Consider the following 23,489-nt stretch of genomic DNA (forward strand, 5'->3'; position numbering starts at 1 on the left):
AAATGAAAAAGAAAATTGTGAAAGTTTGAACAATATTGATTTTGATTCAAATTCAGATGAAAACTTGGTGACGGGCCAACTGATGATGACAAACAATATATGTTTAATTTTAGAGATATAATAGCTCAAAATATATGGAACGCAAGAACAATTAGATAGTCTTAAAAAAAATTATTTTAAAGAGTTGCTACTAAATTGTTATAGTTTTGACTTTATTTTATGAAGAGATTATTATTTTTTTTATATATATTATTAATTGATGAAATTTATTTTTAAATATTATAATATTAATTTACTGTGTAATTAATAACTATCATACCAAACATGATATTAGGAATTAATTACCACTTGACATCCAAACACACATTATTTTTAAAATACAATGTAATTACACGGTTGTTTCCAAACATACTCTTAATTTTTGTGTCATTGCGGGGTCAATTGGGCATTACTCTTCCCAGCCCAATTAGCCCATTTCCTTCTAATATGGCCGTGGCTACCCTCTCGGAACGTAAAAATAAACACTAAACAGTGGTTCAGGCTCAGTTGAACTTTTGAATTGAATTGATCTCATCTCACTGACTCACTCTCTCTCTCTCTCATCCGCTGAACGAACCAACTCGAAAAAAAGAAGAAGAAAGAAGAAACCCGACTCTCTTACTTAACTTACCCAACAAAATACCAGAATTTCCCGCCTTTCCCAAAAAAAAAAAATAATAATAATTGTTCCCCGTCCACAATCCACACACATTTCTTCTCTGTCATTCTACTTTTACATATTATAATAATATATATAATTTGAGTGAGGAGCTGTGTCTGGTTCACTGAAATATGGAAAGTAAGCACTAGAAAAAAAAAATGGAAGGTGAGCGAAGAAGAAGAGTTAGAGTTCGAAAGCCACTCTTCGATTGTACAAACACCAAAAACACCGCTAACACACAATCTTCTCGCTCTCCATCGTTTTCCTCTCTACGTCTCAAACCCCAGAAGCCCCTTTTTTCCTCTTCTACCGTCAACAAGCTTCTTACCACCAATAACGATGGCAACTCTGCCAAGAACACCGACGCGTCACAAAATGTCTCTCTTCGCCCTCCGCAGGTTGCTTCCCCTCCTTTGCGACCTCCCATGTTGTTCTCTGCTTCTGGTATTGTCTTCTTTTTCTTCTTCTTCCAGTATAGTAGATGTTCAATTCAGCTTCAAAATCTAGGGTTTGTTCTGGCTTTTGATTTTTAGATAATTCGATGAATTATAACCTTTGTTCTAATGACTGTTTGAATGAATCTTATGTCTGTTTTCTGAATTACTGGTTCTCTGGCTGTTTAACACAGCCTTCATGGATTTACATATTAGTCTTTCTGAACTGAAGTTAATTAGGTTTTAAATAGTTAATTGAGTTCTCAATTTTTATGGTTTAAACCGGCTAATTTCAGTTTTTCGATATTGGGGTTAGTATGGATTTGCTACATTTGATGTGTATACTCGAGCTTTGGTGGTGTATAATTTTGTACTGTGATGGAAGCACTGCCATAAGTTATTTACTTATTTATGTAATCAAAAACTAAGGGTTGAATTCCATGTTCTGAATTACAGGTAGAGGTAATACTGAGGTTCTCGACCCATGTTCAGTTAAAGGTCCTGGACAGACCACTGCGAAACGGAAGAGTAAAATACCCCCAACTGAGGAGCTCTTTGGGGACGTTATAACAGCAGGGAAAAGGAGGAACATAGGAAAGGAAAATATTGATCCCAATACTTGTACACTTGCATCAAAGAAGATTGAGTTAGTATCTAAGTTACTTGGATCTTTTTATTTGCTTTCTCTTTTGTATTTATAGTATATCTTGATGTATGTGCAGCGTTGCTCAATCTGTAGTCCAAAAGAAGAACACATCAGAATCAGTCTATCTTTCCCCACCTCCAATTGTTTCCGAGGCTCTTGACCCATGCTCAGTTAATGTTCATAGGCCGACCTCTGAGGAAAGGAAGGGTACAATAACCCCAACTGAGGAGCTTTTTGAGGATGCTTTAATAGCAGAGAAAAGAAGGAAGAACGGAAAGGAAATTGTTGATCCCAATACTTGTTCTCCCGCAACAAAGAAGATTGAGTAGGTTCCCAAGTTACTTTGATGTTTTATTTTCTTTCTGCTTTTATTTATAGTGTATATTGATGGATGTACAGCATCATTCAATCCACCGTCCAAAAGGAGAACACGTCAGAATTGGTCTACCTCTCCTCACCTCCGATTGTTTCCAAGCCTCTCGAGCCATGTTCAGTTAACGTTCATAGACAGACCTCTGAGAAAAGGAAGAGTACAATAACCCCAAGGGAGGAGCTTATTGAGGATGCTTTAATAGCAGAGAAAAGAAGGAAGAAAGGAAAGGAAATTCTTGATCCCAATACTTGCACTCCCGCAACAAAGAATATTGAGTACGTTTACAAGTTACTTTGATTTTCTAGTTTCTTCCTGCTTTGTATTTATAGTGTATCTTGATGGATGTGCAGCATCACTCAATCCACCGTCCGAAAGGAGAACACATCAGAATTGGTCTATCTTTCCTCACCTCCGATTGTTTCCAAGCCTCTCGAGCCATGTTCAGTTAACATTCATAGACAGACCTCTGAGAAAAGGAAGAGTACAATAACCCCAATTGAGGAGCTTTTTGAGGATGCTGTAATAGCAGAGAAAAGAAGGAAGAAAGGAAAGAAAATTGTTGATCCCAATACTTGCACTCCCGCAACAAAGAAGATTTAGTAAGTATCCAAGTTACTTTAATCTTTTATTTTTTTCCTGCTTTGTATTTATAGTGTATCTTGTTGGATGTATAGCATCACTCAATCCACCGTCCGAAAGGATAACACATCAGATATGGTCTATCTCTCCTCACCTCCGATTGTTTCCAAGGCTCTCGAGCCATGTTCAGTCAATGTTCATAGACAGACCTCTGAGAAAAGGAGGAGTACAATAACCCCAACTGAGGAGCTTTTTGAGGATGCTTTAATAGCAGAGAAAAGAAGGAACAAAGGAAAGGGAATTGTTGATCCCAATACTTGCAATCCTCCAACAAAGAAGATTTAGTGAGTATCCAAGTTAATTTGATCTTTTATTTTCTTCCTGCTTTGTGTTTACAGTCTATCTTTATGGATGTACAGCATCACTCGATCCACAATTAAAAAGGGCAAGACATCAGAATCGTTCTATCCTTCCCCACCTCCGACTGTTTCCTCTCCTTCACGGCCTAGTTCATTGTCTATTTCAGGTATGATATCTATTTTGTATCAAAAATGTAGGGCTTATTCTTTATTTTAGTTTAAGGGAATTATTATATCCAGTTCTTGTTTTACGAACGGTTGAATCTGATGCTGTCTGGGAATTACTGGTGCTCTGGCCTTGTCTATACTATTTTTAATCTCCCCTTGCTGCATCATCGTTTTATCATTGTCTTCAGAATTTTTTAGTTTCTGCATAGTTACATAGGCCATGTGATGAGGGCAGAAAGTTAGAAGAGGTACATGACACAGGGAAGGAAAGTGTACAGGAGTGGGAGGGTTCTTATTTTGCCTATATGTTATAAGTCCATTTATGGAAGGAGTAAAAGTTGGCCAAATGGATTGTTAATTCCACTGCTTTCTTTAATCTTTCTTATCAATCAACCACCGTAATCTAATTCCATCCTGTAGCCTGCCCCCCCTCCCCTCCTTCCCTCTTTTTTCTCATTGTTCTCCCTTACCCAAACACACTTCTAAGAACATCGTTACATCTTATCCTGAACATGTTTGCGGAACTTTATTTTTCAGCATTGGTTTGGTAGGGATTTGCTGCCATTTCATGCATTTAAATGTAGACAAGCGATATTTTCGTTGAATTTTGACTCTGCATATTATTTCTCAAGTTTAGGGACATTGTCATTGAGTGTGGATTGTTTGTGGTTCATAAACTTACGGAAAAATTCTATTGTCTGATTTTCAGGTGGAAATGCTGTTGATCCTTTCAAGCCATGTCACATTTACAGTTGTAGACGGACTGCACAGAAAAGGAAATGTACAGCAGAGGCAAGCGATGAACGTTTGAGTGACTTGTTAAGAGCACATAAGTGCAAAGGCAAGGCCATTGCTGAGCCTGTGAGTTGTCCTCCTGCAACAAAGATCCAGAAGATTGGGTAAGTATATTAGTTAGTATTATGTATTTTCATGTTTGATATTTACATGTAACTTCACAGATGTACTAAATGTTGACGCACAATTGAAACTCTTGATTTTTTGTGCAGCCAAATATAAGTTTATTTGATTTGCAAAGGTCTTGTATGTAAACTAATATTTACCTCCTGGGGTCTCTCTTTGCTTTCAAAACAGGGAGAACATAAGGGAAACTGGAGGAAATAGTGTATCGAAGGCAAACACAGTTCCAACTAAAAAGGTTTGTTTTTAGATTGATCTATTCCTTTCTTTGCAGGGAGCTCTTTACCATTATTGTACCATCGGATGAACTATGAAGCTATTTTCCTGCTTAAAAAATGATTTTATTTGATTCTCAAGCTAAAATCTGTCAATATGATTTCTGTGTAAGCAGGGTCAAAAGAAAGCTTTGTCACAAGAATTTATCGAGCAGCAGAGAGCTTATTTTGCAGAAATTGATGCATTTGAACTACAAGAGGAGGAGGTTGAGTATCTTTCAGAGTAGGACTAACTGCAAGAGTTAATAGTATTACCATATTAGATGAGTAATAAGCGACATAACCCTTTTGTATAGCTAACGAAGGTATGCAGTTAAATATTCTGGCCAAGTTTACAGTCCTCGTCTCCTATTAACATCAGCTCAATCACATTAGAACCCTCTTGCAGATAAAATTAGTTATAGTATAGCCACAAATATTTGTAGTTTTTTTTTTTCCTTTCTCTTGTGTTTAATCGCACAAAATTATGCTCTTGCCTTTGTGAATCAATGATATAATCTCATTTTACATGGATCCAATCACAACGCTTCGTTAGCCTACTCCATTGAACATATTGATTGAAATATTAACTATGACTACGCGATTCTCTTGTTATCTTTTTTTTTTTAGTTGATAAAATGTAAATTTGTAATGGCCTTTGCTTGCGTTGCTTGTCGGAACATTTGGTTGGCAGTCATGTCACCCCCACTTGGGCCATCTTTTCTGCAATTCTAGTAGTTGTTTTGTTTAAACCTTGTTGGGCTGGGTTAGGTGATAGTGGTCAACATTAGGAATGCTGCTTCAAGATTAAAGACGTCAATTTCATATGTCTACAACTACAATTGACGTTACTAGCCATCACATTTTGCTTCATTGTCTGTTTTATAAAATATTGTTAAATGATGTGACCAGCCAGATTAGAGGAAAGCATAATATCTGGAATCGAAGGTGTTATCTTTATTCAATAAGTAAAATTAACAATTACAATTTCAAATGCAGTAAAACAGAATAACACATAAATAGTCATAAAAAGTTATAGTTCTAACTTGGACTAGTTATAAATAGGAATAAATTCTACACTAAAATAAGTTATAATATCCTTAAAAGAAATAAGTTATAATATTTGTAAGTCTTGCTTTTAGAAAATATGTCTCCATATAGTAATAATTGTGAACATATTAAATAGTGTATATATGGAGACATTTTTATTTACCGTACATCTTTTTTAAATGTCTACATATTTATATATCTTTTATCAAGTTTGGAAGTCATTGGGGAGTAAGTGACTTGAGAGAAATTGAATGAGCATAATAATAAGAGAAATTGGAAGTCATTGGAAGTCATAGTGTATAGTAATTTTGTAAAATATTTATAAAAATAGACTTTAACATTTTAATGTTGTAAAGTACCGATTTTCTTTAATAAATTGCTTATACGCGTATATCGAAAACAATTATTCCTCTCTTTTGCTAGCCACCCAGTTTTTGTTTCTTTTTTTTTTTTTTTTTTTTTTTTTTTTTTTTTTTCTGATGACATTAAGTTTACTCTCCACTTCAATGTATTACTTCACTCTCTCTCTTAGGCTTTTTTTTTTTTTTTTTTTTTTTTTTTTTTTAATGACATTTAGATTTTTTTTTTTTTTTTGTGAAATTCTATATAAATTTTTTAAACTTCACGAGCAAGAGCTAAAAATTATATCATTGTAACACTTTTGTTTTTTAATTTTTTAATCACAAAATAAAAGTAAAATTTTTGTTTTTAAAAAATCACAGATGAAAGAAGAATGTAAAATTTACCTGTTACAAATTATTTACTTTACCTATTGACAATTGAACCATGGGTTAAAATCAGATCATTGGATCTGTCAACAAGTTAACCATGTCAATTTAGATCAAGCAATAATAGGTTTTAGAAAACTTACAAACAAGCTAAAACACATACTCCTGCAACAAGATGACTTTGGATAGTTGGATGTAGGATTTATTTAATTTTAAATTAATGAATAAAAAAAATCGAAAATAATATTTAAATAAAAAAAATATTTTCGGTTTTAAAATAAAATAAATTAAAATTTAAAATTAAACCTACAATTTTGAAAAATTAGGTTTCAACTAACCTAAATATCATTTCAAAAATTCCATAACTATCTTTTAAATTTTCATGTTATTTTATAAATTAAATATTCAATAAAATAGAATGATAATAAATATCTTTTCTGATTTTATAATTTAATAAAAAATAACAAAATTTAAAAGTTATCAAAAATATCTTATTTCTATTTAAAATATCATGATTATAGTAATCTTATTTTAAATTTAAATAAGGTCAAATAATTTATAAATAGAATAATTTAAAAAAGGTAATATCTAACCTTAAATTTAAAAATAAGATAAAATAATCAAATTTAAAAATAAGATAGATAATTAAGCGAAAAAGATAGATATTTACCTATTTTCAAGTTCAAATTACACTAATATCATAAATTAATTTTTAAAAAATTCAATTAATTTAATTTTGGTAATTAGAATTGAAATAGGAATAGTAAATATTTAAATACAAAACTACACTAAAAATCGGAAGTTAATTCCATGAAATAGCATGAAAAATCGAAGAAAAACGAAAAAAAATGTGAGCTGTTGCACACCATCCCGGTGCACATTCTTGGACGAAAGGGGCTGCTTGGGCGCACAAAGGGTGCTGCCAGCAGCCAGCCACGCGCACAAGGGTGTGTCACCACCCCCGATTTTTTTAAAACTTCAAAAAGTCATAACTAATTCAAATAAAATCGAAATTGAGTTTTGTAAAAAAGTGAATTGCTTAATTTTTTCCAAACTATCCAATAAAAATAATTCCAGAAATGAAAATTCGATTATTTTTCATAAAATTTCACAAGCATCAATCAATCATCATATAACACACAGATCAACATGAAACCATCCAAATCAACCCATATCATCGTTTTAATTCATATTTCATGAAAGTAAATCATTACCATGGCTCTGATACCAGTTGTTGGAAATATTTTACAAGGATCTAGATTTACTACCATGTATGTTTCATTAACATCCTAATATGAATTCTAAAACAATAAAATAAACACATATAAAGTTTAGGAAACCTTACATTGGGTGCAGCGGAATATAATGACTCCTTCCATTCAGATCTCTAGCCCTTGATTCCTTTCTGTAGCAGAGCATAATCAAGATCTGAACCTTGATCTCTTTCTCTCCTTCCTTTTATGCTTATTCTCCTTCTTGTTGTTTGGATTCTTCACAATCTTCCACACTATGATTGAGATACCACTTGATGTGTGTGGGCACTACTCTATCACTAGGGTTCAAAATTGAAAAGGAAAAGAGAAGGGAAGTGGTGGCTAGAAAGTTTTCTCTGAAAGTAATGAGAAGCTTGTGCATTGTTTCCTGAAACCATCACTTTCTATTTATAGAATACCACATAGGGTTATGTTTGAATTGTATGGCATTAAAATAATGAAAAAATAGAAATGGTAAAACACTTTGCATAGTGGTCGGCCATGATATGGATAATGGGCCTCACTTTGCAATTTTGCCATTTTGTCATTTTTCAATCCCATTTTCTCAAAAATGCCAATTTTCCAATTTAACCATTTAAATGCCAATTCTAATTATTTAATAACTAAAAATTAATTATTAAATAATATTATCTTTTAATATATTTATTAATTTAGACATATAAAGTCTCTTAATTAATAAATAAACCTAGAATCTCTTTTCTTTATAATTTCGCCCTTGCTTAGTGAAAATTCATAAAGTAGACATAGTCTAATTTTAGAATTATAATTGATTAATCAAAATCAATTAACTGAGTCTTACAAGCAGTATGGTCTCAACTAGTATGGGGACCATGGGCCTATATAACCGAGCTTCCAATAAGCCGAACCGAATTTACCAAGTAAATTCCCTAACTTATTAATTCCTTATTGAATCCACACTTAGAACTTGGAATTGCACTCTCAGTTATATAGAACGCTCTATATGTTCCACGATATAGATACGCTATTAATTATCCATTGTTATAATCCTAATTTGATCAATGACCCTCTAATAGATTATCTACATTGAATAGGAACTAAATTACCGTTACACCTTCAATGTATTTTATCCTTAAAACACTTAGCTCCGTATAAATGATATTTCAGCGAAGTGAAATGAGATCTCAATCATTTATCTCTGTTTAGCCAAGCTCGAAGGATATCATCGTTTCACTTCTAAATTCTTGTAGAAGTTATAGACTCCATATTTATGTTAGCGCTCCCACTCAATTATACTATCATGTTCCCAAAATGTACGTATCACCCTGACTGTTCAAAAGTAGGCCTAACTAACAAATCAAAGAACATGTATAATACTCTTGAGATCGAACCTAACCATATCAGGATTAAGATCATTTGATCTAGGATCAACAGGTGATATTGAATTGAATAGATATTACGGTAAATTTTAACAAATCTAATCAAAGTTCAATATCGGTCCCTTCCGATGTATACTCCATACATTCGATACTGGTAAACTTTGCCAATGCCTTGGAAAGAACATAACACTTATCCAAGGTGTAAGAATACCTATCGGTGATTATCATGTCAGTCTAAATCCAATGAACTGACAAATCGGGGAATAAACTTTCGAACATATAATTAAGATTATATTCCACTGTGCTGACAACACTATAATCATTAACAAATTCATATGTTCTGGACTTAAATAGAATTCATACATTATATATATAATCATGAAATAAATCATGCGAACCATGCAACATAAAATATTATTTCTGATCTTTATTAATAAGTAAATCTGATTATATTGAAATGGGTTTTATTTAGGGCACAAAACCCAACAGCTAGACGCTGCCAAGGGTAGATGGGTTGACGAGCTACCTCATGTGTTGTGGGCCCACAGAACTACCAAGAAAATAGCCATGGGACACACTCCTTTCTCGCTTGCATTTGGCTCGAAAGCAATGCTACCTGGTGAAATGAATATATCTACTCACAGAAGAGAGTTTTTTAATCAAGAAGAAAACCAGAAACATTTAAAATTCTCCTTGGATCTACTTAAGGAAAAATGAACTGAGTCGTAAATCACCAACGCAACATACCAACACCGAGTTACAAGATACTTCAACAAAAAAGTCAAAAAAAGACTATTCAATGTTGGAGGTTTTGTGCTAAGACGAGTCTTTGCAAATACGAGAGACGCATCTGCAGGAGTGTTCAACCTAAATTGAGAGGGTCCATATGTCATCGAAGCAGTAGTTGGAGTCGGAGTTTATAAATTGGCTCGACTTGATGGTTCACTAATAAAGAACTACTCAAAAGTAGAACATTTGTGACCCTATTATCAATAAATAAATGATGTAACTCGCATTACTGATGTAAACTTTAAACTTCAGTTATGAATAAAGAGAATCATTTATATTAAGTAATTACAAAGTTTCGTTCTTTAAAAATTGCTCAAGGGGAATTTATGTATGATTCATTGAAATTCATCTGGAAATACATTGTATGATGCAAACTCATCATTTCAATTTTTTTTTTGAAATTCAAAGGTTCTCGGCTAAACCTCTTTAACAAAAGTGGAGTCGAACCGTTATAACTCCCTGACCAAACCTTTTTGACAAGAGAGGGGTGAAATCATTACAACACCTTGATCAAACCTTTTTGACGAAGAAGGGATCAAACAACTATAATTTTTGATTTATAACCTGTCCGACAGGAAAGGAAAAATTGAAAGTTATAACTCGCGTATAAAACTGAATACTAACGGTTCTCGCGAGCTAGGAAAGTGAAAAACAAGGCATCACGATGCCTTGATAAAAGTTCTTAAACCTAGAAAATGGATAGATAATATAACTATTCATACGAGCAAATTAAAAATATACGATGTGATAAAATCCTTAAAGTATATTTAAGTTTTCTTAAGGAAAATTATAACTGCAATTGCGAGGCAGAATTGACAAACTACTCGAAAACCATAAAGTTTGGTAGATTATTACTGACTACTTAAAATATAATTATTTACATTGTGAATAAAAACGCAAGCAAACACAATTCTAAAGTTCAAATGAAAATAGTACAAGGCATTTAAGATAAGGAAAAACCTAAAACTGGTTACAACTTTGTATTTACAAAAGTACCACTAGGGGCCAAACATTAAGTCATCTTCCTAAACCAAAGATGAGAGGGGAAGCCGATGAACTTGAGAAAGATCGTCTGCACATAGCTTGAAAAAGACCATCTACACGTAGCTCGGAGAACCGACTACACATAGCTTGAGAAAGAGCGGCTACCGGTAGAGACCCTTGATCTCTTCACAGACCTCATTCCCTTCATCATCAGAAGATCCCATTTTTCTAAAGCTGAGATCTTTTTCCCAGCCTCAAGAAATTCCTCGATACCCGAAAGAGGTTGGCACTAAAGTCTTCTGGGGCAGGTTTGGGCCTTGGGTTGGCTGGATTCTCTGATAGAAACCACGCCAACTTCCTTCCTAGATACACCTGAAACCATGCCAATCATCCTCTAGAATTCTTCATCACCCCGAGGAGGGCCTTTAAGGTCGCTCACAAAATCTATACCCTTAGGGATCACTTTTGAGCATAGGCCATGGCAGGCTATAGGGTTTCCCTGGTTTGGATTAGTCGAAAGCTCCTCAGCCTTGGAATCCATCGTTTCCAGCTCCAGTTGAGGCTTGAAGTTTGTAGGAACAAATGGAGAATGGTTAGTGCATCTGGGTATTATGAGTTTGGAAGGATGAACTTCTGAACTCTTAAGAGACATTTTGATAGGATAGAGATGATCCATTCTGAAAATGGATCTCACTTAAGAGCCAGAAAGTTTGTAAATAATGACAAGCTTGAGCCACCCTTTTATACACGAAGTTCCGTGACAAGAAAGCCAAAGATTGAGAAATCTAATGGTTGAAAGTTGTGCAAAATATGTAGAGACGATTCATAATGATCCTTGAAACCATACAACGGCTAGAATTAAAGGATGCATTTTTTCCAAGAAAAGATCTTGATGAAAATGCCCTCTGTAATTATTAAAAAGCTTTTTTTTACTAAAAAGGAACTTTTCTAGGGGCATCTGTTATACCCAAAATTCAGCTAGAGGACACGTGTCAAGATAAAGGGAATGTGAATCGGTGCAATAGCTTTTTATGGAATAACTCAATAATTACATAAGAGTCAGAGTATATTTGTAATTCGCTGACTATAAAGTTTTAGGGGAGGAATCAATGTACAAACTGACACTTAGTGTATTGGCGAGAAACCATACATCGCTAAATGCGAATAGTGAGGCACCGAAGAAAGTGACACATACCAACTTTAAAAGTCCTTAGCTTGCAATAAGCTAACTAAGTGTAAAAGTCGGATTGGCACAAAGAACAAGTATGCGAGATGACCAGCTCGCTATGGGAAGACTTCCTATAACTTCGTCCAACTAACGGGAGCGAGGCTCACAACCCTGGCAAGTCAGAAGATTTCTTTATAAATAACTGAGATCGACACAAAATATACATCGTCGACCTCAGAAGGATGAATGGCCCCAGCTCGCTATTGGGATCGCTATAATCAAGTATTTGTCGAGAAATCTCCAGATTCAACAATTAAAGACGTGTTTAATACACGACAATTTTTCCCCAGTAAAAGCGGGAAAATCACAACTATATGATTTTCAAATCATAAACTGCATTTACATTTCCTGATATCTAATCAAATATCATGATTTTAAGGATAATTGCTGTAAACATATTCTGGTCAACTTTCTAATTAATGCCTACTATGTAATTATAAATAGTTGCAAACAACCTCAAAATAGGGACGAAAAAACTCATATGAAAGAGGCCCTGAAAAAATACTCAGAAATCTGAATAAGATTGACTCGTGGACTATGCAGAATTTTAACTGCAAAACAACGTAAAAACCCTGTGTTCATATTCTATATTTTGTTATCTTTAATTTTTAATGTGAAATCAATATTGTGAGGCTCAAATTTGGATAACGAAAATCTGCATTAACAGATGGTATGCACTGCATACCATCCGTGCGCGTGCTAGGGGTTGCACAGTCGAGGAAACTCCGCGCTGGAGGCTGCTTGTAGCCTGTCCGCGCGCGCAGGGGCCCCTTCAGACAAGATCAGCCCATCTTGTCCGAGGAAACTAAGACATGGCTGTGTCCGAATGCGCGTGAACCCCTAAAATAGGGGAATCTACGCGCGTATGGGGTGTCACCACCGCTAAGATTTTTCCAATTTTCAAAAATTAATAACTAATTCAAATAAAATCAAAACTAAGTTCTGTAAAAAATGAATTGCTTAATTTTTTCCAGCATACTATTAAATAAAAATAATTCCAGAATGAAAATACAATTATTTTACATAAAAAATTTGCAAACATAAATCAATCATCAATAAACACATAGATCAACATGAATCACATCCAAATCACACATACATTATTTTAAATCCATATTTCTTGAAAGTAAATCAATTACCATGGCTCTGAGGCCAGTTGTTTGAATATCTTTTACCAGGATCTAGATTTACTAACAAGTATGTTTTTAACATCCTAAATATGAATTTCTAAAACGATGAAAATAAACACATAAAAGGTATGAGAAACCTTACATTGGCCGCAGCGGAATTAAATGACTCCTTTCGCTCAGATCTCTAACCCTTGTATCCTTTCAGTAGCAGAGTATCACAAAGATATGAGCCCGAAACTCCTTCTGTTGTTTGGATTATTCACAGTCTTACACACTATGATTCAAGAATCACTTACTATGGATTAGGAATGTCAGTCGGGCCGGGCCCGGCCCGGCCCGCCACAAACCCGGCCCGGCCCGACATAACTTTGGCCCGGCCCGGCCCGGCCCGACTCCTTCTTTTGGCCTAGCGGGTCAAGCCCGGCCCGAGATAATCGGGCCGGGTTAGGCCCGACCCGTTTTTTTTTTTTTTTTTTTTTTTTTTTTAAGAATATTTATTATTTCGTAAGCCTGTCTTAGGATATATTTATGATATTTGAATCTCGTTTTAAATGATCATATTCATAGATGCAATTTTGCTTCAAAGCATTGACTTCAAGTCTTGTATACATTAGCTATACTTACAGGCTTAATATTCTATTGCACATCATGCTATATATATTAAATAGAACAATGCAAAGATAAGTCCAGTGCAGTGCACAGTATGACCAAAATGACTTGATAACATTACAACAAAAAAAAACTAATCATGATGAACACCTTATATTTATTTTGGTGAGTAAAATTAAGAGAATACATAGAAAGAGAATGATATTTTTCTAGAATGATAGAAGCAATTGGTTACTTCTTCGAAACCATTATTAATATGCTTTCGAAGTCAATGACTTATTGTCCACTAAGCTTGTAAGTTTTGAAAAACTAATCATGGTTGTCAAACTAAGGCCATGCATGGTCGAACAACCATGAGAGCTCCATTGTAGGCACCATAGACTCGTTTATGTGCTCTTGTGATTCAAGTATTCTTGATAATGGAAGAGATCCAGCATAAAAAAAAAGGGCTTCTTAATTGCTCAAAACAATGTTTGCTAAATATAATTTGATTACGTTGCAAGACAGTGGAGTGATACAAATTAATAAAAAAAAACCATCTCCAACGCATGCTAAAGATATAACCAATATACACTATGTAGTCTTATTTTTAACCACCCATATAAATAATGTAATCTCATTTAAAAAAAGAAAAAAAAAAAAAAGGAAAAATGGGTGATTTAAAATATACCACATCACCGTGTACCGTAATTGTTAATAAAGAAAATTAAAATAACGAGGAAACAACAAGCATCCGAATAAATTTGTTTTATTAAATTGAAAAAAAAAAAAAAAACATTTTTTTTAATATTTGGAATCGGGCCGGGCCGGGCCGGGCCCGAAATAATTTGTACCGGGCCGGGCCGGGCCGGGCCAAAAGCCCGATAAGAGCCCGAATAATTCGGGCCACAGTCGGCCCGTCGGGCCGGGGGCCCGGCCCGGCCCGCGAAAATGGCCCAGATTGACATTCCTACTATGGATGGGCACACACTCAATCACTAAAGGCTTGTATTTGATTTGTGAAGAACACTAAGGATTTTGAAAATTATAGAAGAAAAGAAGAAGAGGAAGTCTCATAAACCTAGAAAGAAAGAAGACTAGGTTTATTGCCTTTGAAGCATTAGTTGGATAATGAGACTTTCTTTTCTTTTTATACTACTTCTCTTAGGGTTAGGATTGATTTATTGGGAATAAAAAAATGATAAAAATAGAGCAAAAATAGGGACCTAGTGGCCGGCCATTAGTGGGCCCAACACTAGTTAGATTTTTGCTATTTTCTCAACTATTTATCTATTTTCACAAATACCACTTTTTGCAATTTCAATCCTATAAATGCCAAAACTATTTATTTAATAATTAAAATAATTATCAAATAAAATTGTCATTTATAAATTAACCCTAAAATCCTATTTCTTCACAATCAAGTCATATCTTAGTGAAAATTCACAAACTAGACATAGTCTAATTTTAGAATTATAATTGATTAACTAAAATCAATTAACTGAGTCTTACAAGCTGTTTGTCTTAACTAGTATGGGGACCATGTGCCTATATAACCGATCTTCTAAGAAGCAGATCTAGAATTTAGCAAGTAAATTCTCTAACTTGTTAATTCCTACTTGCACCACTATAGAATTTGGAATTGCACTCTCGATTACATAGAATGCTCTATATGTTCCTCGATATAGATACTATATTAGTTATCCATTGTTATAATTCCAATAATTAATGATCCTCTAAAGATGATTTACATTGAGTAGGGATTAATTTACCATTACACAATTCAATGTATTTTATCCTTATGTTATAGTGAGATTTCTCTCACCTAGAAACTCGAGACCATACTCCTATTTAGAGGACACGTATATTCAGATTCCCAATGGAAGCTGAAATGTCCATGAGAGACTCCTCGAAGTTTAGACCTCGCCCAGGATAAAGCCAGCGAGATACTGCGAGTACGATCAAAGTCGGATCGCATAACTGTAGCTCGCATTATGCAGGATGGATCCAACTCGCATGTGTCAGGACATATGCGAATATCCTCTCTATACTTCTGCGAAAGCATAGAGATCAACTCTCTATGATGCGATTTGGTCCCAACGACCCAATAGCCTTGATAAACCGATATAGACTCGCATGTCTAGGTTCTATCAGCTCGACATGCGATGTCCACAAGAGGCGATTACCTAAGGACGCAAACATTCCAAACGTAATGATAACCCTGCGAGCTCAACAACGGAACATGAACAGTCAACTCACAGATGCGAAAGACGCATACGTTGATAGACTTAGTAACTGTCATTCATTTATTAATGTTAACGTTGCTTGGGTTTAATTATTGCAATTCAATATGTAAATAATGGATTAACAATGAATGTGATCCTTGTGTAACCGATTGGACACCTGCTTTGTATGTAAAGGGGTGATCCACCATGAAATGGCACCTACGAATCCCTTGCTACAGTGGACTAAGCAGATCATAATCTGACTGAACCACTATAATTCTCTGTCTTATTGTTATTTTCCAGCCTTCATTGATTGTTTCTCATTCCCAGTCGAGTACTCGCCATTCTAGGTTGAATACTCGCATTTGTCTTTCCACATAAATTTCTTCTTGTTACTAATAATATTATATAATTTGGTGTTGCGAAATTCACTCGACAACATTTGGCGCCGTCTGTGGGAAATCGACTAAGATTTTATTCATTTCAAAGAAAAAATACCATCATGGCTGGAAATCACACAAACGGAGGAGCTAACAACGGGTCCATCAACATTGGGACGATGAACGTACCCTTATCTGGAACTGGAATGCCACCTGTGGACGTCATTAACGGTGGAGTTGGGAGAGGCAATATCAGACCTCTCAACTTGTTCCCAGAAACGACTGACCCTCAAGTCGGGGACACATCCACACCACCAGCAACCATGCATTTTCCCCCTGTCACTCCGGCAGTGGTATCCGAGGGAATCATCCAACTCACCACTGATCAATATACTGCGATTCAGGATCAACAGTGCGCGCTACAGGCCGAAGTAGATGGACAAAACTAGGCCCGACGCCCCCCTCGAGTTCCTGCTACTCGCACGGATAACCCTCAGGTAACAACTTCTAGACGTCATACTAATCGTGTACGCAGGGAACGGAGAACCAACCCTGATGGTTTGGACCTGAACCTTCCAACATCGAGGGATCAATCTGCAAGGTATCCAAACCAAAGCACACATGTTGATGAAGACCTTGAACGACGCAATCCTCGCAGTCGACCATCAAGAGACAACGACGCAGAATCAGCCTCTTCTTCATCGCATGGACGTACACCAAGTAAATATACAAGGTCCGGCTCTATACAGACGCAACAGGGAGGACATTACCAGGTACATCGGGGTGATCTGCGTGATCACCTCAACCAAGTTTTAAGAGCGCGTTCTCGCGCCCCTCATAATACTGAGACACTCCGTGATCCCCATGCGGACGATCAGGGTGTCAACACTTATAATAACCCGCCTACCGCGCCGATCGTGACCACTGGGATCAATGTCCCAGCAAATCTCGCCGCAGTAGTTGCGACTCCCGCAGTCGTAGCAGCCCTAACTCCTGTGACTGGAGGGATTGACCAGAGCATGCTTCTGCAGGCTTTGAAAATGCTCGAGCAGCAACGGAAGCCGATATACAAATTACATGGTACCTCGCCCTTCACAACAGAAGTGCGACAAGCTCAACTTCCTAAGGGGTTTCGTCTATCCGAATCCCTAAAGTATAAAGGTACTACTAACCCAGTAGATTATCTTGAAAAATTCAATACTATAATGGAAGTGGATCAGGTACCACAGCTTGCAAAATGTCGCATTCTTACGGCAACACTCGAGGAGAACGCCCATGATTGGTTTACCCAATTGCCGGAGGCGTCGATATCGACATGGGAAACCTTCGTCGACTTATTCCTTACACATTTCCAGGCCACAATGACCTATAGGCCACCTTATACGACTTTGGCCAACATCAAACAAGAACCTGGTGAGTCTTTACAAGACTATTTTAAACGGTTTAATGCAGAAGTAACAAAAGTCGAGAAGGCTCCCGAGTCTTCGCTTGTTTGCATGCTGATAACAGGTATCTTGCCGAGGACCGACTTTTGGAAGGAGTTACAAGCTCGAAGGCCCGAATCCTTAGTCGAATTCTTCGCCATGGCCGAACCCCACAAGAGAATCGAGAATTCTCTGGCAATGTTAGAGAAAGGAAAAGACAAACGCCAATCACCAATACCACGTTCACGATCTCGTAGTCCCTGAGGGAAGAACTCTAGGGGCCGAAGCCCAAGGAGACGTAGACCGCGGAGACAGCAAAGTCCGAAGTTGGCCAAGTCTCCTCCAAAGAAGGAATCCTCGCCGAAAAGGAAAGGTGGACCTCGTTTCGTCAACTATACTGAACTCGCAGTCCCTCGAGACCATATCTACGCAATCGAAGAAAAAAACGGAGTCTTCAAGAAGCCGCCCCCCATCAGGGGAAATCCCGACAGAAGAGACCCTAAAAAATTATGTAAGTACCACAAGGACATTGGTCATACTACCTTAGAATGTTGGGTCTTGCAGGATGAAATCGAGGAGCTAATTCATAGAGGAAAGTTCGACAAGTATAAGAAGAGCGAGGAAAGTCATCCCCAAGCGGATGACAAAGCAGAAAACCAAAATGCGAGTGGCTCCAGAACACCTCGCAACATCCTAACTATTATTGGAGGACCCCATATCGCAGGAGACTCTTGCAAGTCACAAGAGTGATATGCCAGAGAAGTTAAAGAAAAGCCGTTCACCAATGTCAACAATCTTAGGGAGCGGCCCGAGAAACTATTCAAGAAGGAATGCGATGACATCACCTTTATGGAGAGTGATGCGAGATGGGTCCATCACCCGCATTCCGAAGCACTAGTCATAATCGCCAATATTGGCGGGGATAATGTCCATCGCATACTCGTCGACAATGGGAGTTCAGTGAATCTGTTGAACTTCCAAGCATTCAAACAAATGGGGTTGCAGGAGAAGGACCTGCGACCTGTGACGTCGAGCATCAATGGTTTTACAGGCGACGTCATAACAATAAAAGGAATGATCAAACTCCAAATCACTTTGGGAACTGCCCCGGTGACAGCCAAGTCAATGGCTGACTTTGCAGTAATCGATCAGTACTCTGCATATAACGCCGTGATTGGTCGACCGATCCTAAAGGAGATGAAGATCATAACTTCGATGTATCATCTGACAATGAAGTTCCCTAGTCCCGCAGGAGTAGGTTCTGTGCGGGGAGTCCAAGCAGATTCGCGGGAATGCTACAACACAGCAGTTAAACTCACAAAGAAAAAGACAGTAAATGTTATCTACCTTTTGGAGGCACCACCTCCTCGCCAGGAGATCCTCAGAATCGAGGAGGTGTCGCGCATAGATGAACCAGACTTGGATCCAAGAATCCTCGATCACACCGCCGCAGCCCAAGCCGCGGAAGACACTATTGAGGTACCTATAGATCCTGTAGATAATAATAAAGTTTTGAAAATTGGTTCTAAATTAAATTTTCAGTTGCGAGAACAATTAACGACCTTTTTAAAGCAAAATCTTAATGTTTTTGCTTGGAAACACTCAGATATTGTCGGGATATCTCCACAATTCATGTGTCATCGCTTGAACATTGACCCCGAGGTGCGAGGTGTCCGACAAAAGCGCCGCAAAATGGACCCCGCGAGGTACCAAGCGCCAAAAGAAGAAGTCGACCGCCTCCTTGCCTGCGGCTTTATACGGGAATCTTTCTACCCCAACTGGTTAGCAAACCCCGTACTCGTGCCTAAGCCTAATGGCTCATGGCGCACATGTGTTGACTTTACAGACCTAAACAAAGCCTGTCCCAAAGATAGCTTTCCCCTTCCTAGCATCGACCAGCTTGTTGATGCCACTGCAGGTCACGAACTCTTGAGTTTCATGGACATATACTCGGGATATAATCAAATCTCGATGTATGAACCAGACCAGGAACACACCTCGTTCATTACTGATCGAGGAGTATACTATTACAAAGTGATGCCTTTTGGTTTAATAAACGCAGGTGCGACTTATCAGAGGTTAGTGAACATGATGTTCGCAGATCTCATTGGAAAAACCATGGAGGTATATGTTGACGATATGCTCGTAAAATCTCAACATGCGAAGGATCATATAGCCCACTTACAGACCATGTTCGATATATTACGACGGTATAAGAGGCGACTAAACCCTCTGAAATATGTCTTTGGAGTTGGCTCTGGGAAATTCCTTGGGTTCATGGTTAATCAGCGAGGAATAGAGGCCATCACCAACCAAGCCTAAGGAAGTTCTAAGCCTCACAGGTAAAGTCGCAGCCTTAAACCGCTTTATATCAAGATCTTCTGATAAGTGCAAGGAGTTTTTTTTTTCAGATTTTAAAAGGCAACAAAAGGTTCCATTGGATCGAAAAATGCGAGCAGGCTTTTCAAACCCTAAAAATGCACTTGGGGCAACCTCCGATCTTGTCAAAGCCAATGACCGGTGAAGTCCTGTCCATTTATTTAGTAGTGTCGGAATATGCGATTAGTTCGGTACTAGTACGCGAGGATCAAGGTCGCCAATATCCGGTGTATTATGTTAGTAAGCGATTACTGGATGCCGAGACACGCTATCCCCAAATGGAAAAGTTGGCATTTGCCTTGATAACATCGTCAAGAAAATTGCGACCTTATTTCCAAGCTCACAGGATTGAAGTTTTGACAAACTACCCCTTAAGGCAAGTTCTGGCAAAATCGGAAACATCGGGGAGGTTATTGAAATGGGCGATGGAGTTGAGTCAGTTCGACATCAAGTATAAACCAAGAACTGCGATCAAGGGGCAAGCCTTGGCAGATTTTATCCTTGATTCCCCAGCACCGAGGTAGCACTAATAGAAGACAAAAGCGACATTGCTATAGCGAATAGAGAGATGTGGACATTGTACGTCGATGGAGCCTCAAATAGCGAGGGCTCTGGTAGCGGGATCTTATTAATCAGCCCCAGTAATTTTAAGGTACATGCTGCTTTACGTTTTGAATTTTCTGCATCTAACAATGAAGCCGAGTATGAAGCATTAATCGCAGGATTGAAACTCGCTCTCGAGATGAAAGTCGAGTATCTTCAGGCTTTTAGCGACTCCCAAATCGTGGTGTGCCAGGTGAATGGAGAATATCTGGCATTGGTTAAATATTTAGCCATTGTATGCGAACTAATGCAAAAATTAAAAAAAGTAACTGTGTCTCGAGTACCGCGTGCTGAAAATTCACACGCAGACGCACTGGCCCGTTTGGCCTCAAGTAGAGAAGCTGAATTGCTCGATGTAATTCTGATAGATGTATTGGCTCACCCAACTATATTTGCCAGATCTAATGATCTGATGGCTCCCTTGGTCAAGTTAATAATTTGTAACAAGTATATTTACAATCTTCTTTCATCTGTGTATGACCTAGCAACATGATAGGACCCATCCAAAGTGTGCCTGTGTGAGCCTATGTGTTTAATTTCATTATAGATGCATATAGGTTGTTGTTACTAAATAAAATATCATAGTTCTTGATAGATTTTATTTAGGCCCATTTAGTTTTTGGGCCTATTCAATTAATAACAGTTGTTCTTATTAAGGTTAAATTCCTCTCTTTTGGGCCTTGTGTGAGAGTTGGGAGCCATAGTAGTGGGTACGACATACTGAACCCAGCACCCCCTCACATGAACTACCCCAATTGTGAAGGCCCATTTGCCTGATTTGAATAACTGTACTAGGTTAATTAAACTAGTTTAACCTAATAAAATTGATTAGCAACATAATTAATTTCATTTATTTTGAAATTAATTTAAGAAAATTATAGTTTAAAGAATTTTTTATTCTAAGCTAAACTATATGTATTTTCTTGTATTTAATTAAATATAGAATTATAACCATCTAGATTGTTTCTGGAGCTTAATTTAAATTTTTCATTAAATATTCCTATTTAAGTTGATATTTAGTTATCTACAACTAACCAACTTAAATGTGAATATCTTTTGGATTTAAAATTTCAAAATTAAGTTGAGGAATTTTAGGCCTTGGTTATTAAGATTCTTTAGATATTTTTTAAGTTAATATCTTTTCGAATATTAACTTAAAATGGAATATTTTCAAATTAAGTGGTTACAACTTAATTTTTGATATTTAATTAAATTTAAATTTGAAAATATTTAAGTTCTATTTTTTTTCTAATACAACTTAAATTAGATATTTTTTCAAATTTTGTGGAAAAGATACTTAGTCAAGTAAGATATTTTCTAGATAGTTATTTCTAGACTACTTATTATTTCTAATATTAAATAGGAAAATATTATACATTGTGAAATTAATTATTTATATAATTAATTTTGGTACAATTTATTTTAAGTATATTTTTCCTAGTATTAAACTAGAGATTAATAATTAAGCCTTCTCTACACTTAATTATTTATTTCTTGAATTTAATACATTTAATTAATTTGAAAATGAAATATCTAAGTTGATTTTTATCATCATACTTAAATATTTCTTTTTCATGACATTTAATTAAATAGAAAATTATTTTTAGTTGAAATTTATTTTTTCAACTAAATTTAAATAATTTTCAAAATATATTTTTTTTCTTTATTTTATTAATCAAATTTCGAAATTGCATTTCTTAAATGCTGGAATTTCAAATTTTATTTGAAAAATAGATTAAGTTGTAGATTAATTATTTATTTTAATTAATTTTTGGACCAACTTAAATCAATGATTTTTTCATTTATTGATTAATTTAAAATAAATGAATTAAAATATATTATTAGAAATTGAATTAATTAGTCAAAGGAAAATCTAGATAGGTGATATTTTTGCTTGAAGTATTTTTCTAGTGTATTTAATTAAATAGAAAATTAATATTTAAGTTGATTTTCATCATCATACTTAAATATTTGAAAATTTTCTTATATATTTAATTAAATAGGAAAATTATATTTTTTGTTGTAAATTAATTTTATTAATTAATTTTGGGCCAACATTAAATTAGAATAATTTTTCCAGGATTAATTTTTTATTTTAACATGCATTTTCGAAAATTGTGTCCTAGAATACTTTAATTTTTCGAAATGCAATATATATTTATAGAAAATTAAATTTGAGTTGTAAATTAATTTTAATTAATTTTGTAACAACTTAAATTGAATATTTTTCTAAATATTTATTGGAAATTATTACTAAGATGGAAATAATTCATGTTATTTTCATATCCATCTAAGTAAAATTTATAAATATTAAATTAAAATTTATATTTAGAATTTTTCATTCTAAATTGGAAATTTTAAATAAATATAAATTTAAAATAAATAAATTAAATAAAGAGAATCAAAGAAAATACAACTCACTTTAAATAATGAGCTTGATTATTATTAAGATATTCGATCTCCATTGTTGGTCTTACAAAAGTTAAATGTTTTCAATATAACCTCGAGACGCTAGACTTCGTCCCCCTATGGATGGTTATTCGTTGAACGCATTTAACACCGTAAGATTTCATTTGATAAGTGTTTTGTGAGTTTTCGTCTCTATTTAGACTCTCCCCTACGGTGACTACTTAGAGATAAACTCATAAAACATGAAACAATAGTGGAAGCTCATAAAATAAGAATAACCTTGACTCTCGCCTACCGGGACAACGTTGGATTCTTATTTTGATCGAATAAAAGGTTGCTAGAATGGTTTCTATTTTAGATGAGCTAACAACTCTATTCAATAAATGACACTTTGACTCTCGCCTACCGGGACACTGTATCAGTTTGTTGAAAACCTTGGAAATTATTTAGGATTGTATGTTTTAGTATTTTCACTTGTCATTCCTACTTGCTATATGCTTATAATTTCTAAATTGTGTATGAATTTATAT

The 23,489-nt window shown here is 35.6% G+C and overlaps 1 protein-coding gene across 1 annotated transcript; it reads left to right on the forward strand.

Annotated features, from left to right (window-relative positions):
- The first annotated feature begins 573 nt into the window (after positions 1-573).
- LOC115705813 (uncharacterized) lies at positions 574-4,991 on the forward strand. The gene is made up of 10 exons (XM_030633252.2): positions 574-1,144; positions 1,591-1,780; positions 1,857-2,105; positions 2,180-2,428; positions 2,504-2,752; positions 2,828-3,076; positions 3,152-3,258; positions 3,969-4,158; positions 4,352-4,415; positions 4,569-4,991. Exons 1-10 carry the CDS (start codon positions 859-861, stop codon positions 4,677-4,679), a joined length of 1,944 nt encoding a protein of 647 aa, XP_030489112.2. The 5' UTR covers positions 574-858; the 3' UTR covers positions 4,680-4,991.
- The last annotated feature ends 18,498 nt before the right edge of the window (positions 4,992-23,489 follow it).

This window comes from Cannabis sativa, chromosome 1 (genome assembly GCF_029168945.1).
Source record: "Cannabis sativa cultivar Pink pepper isolate KNU-18-1 chromosome 1, ASM2916894v1, whole genome shotgun sequence".
In the NCBI taxonomy this organism is placed as follows: Eukaryota; Viridiplantae; Streptophyta; class Magnoliopsida; order Rosales; family Cannabaceae; genus Cannabis; species Cannabis sativa.

Excerpts from the sequence above, each read along its gene's own strand:
- LOC115705813 (XM_030633252.2), top strand. The coding sequence starts at position 859 with ATGGAAGGTGAGCGAAGAAGAAGAGTTAGAGTTCGAAAGCCACTCTTC. Across the intron at positions 1,145-1,590 it reads CATGTTGTTCTCTGCTTCTG|GTAGAGGTAATACTGAGGTT; the intron begins GTATTGTCTTCT and ends TCTGAATTACAG. Across the intron at positions 4,159-4,351 it reads ACAAAGATCCAGAAGATTGG|GGAGAACATAAGGGAAACTG; the intron begins GTAAGTATATTA and ends CTTTCAAAACAG.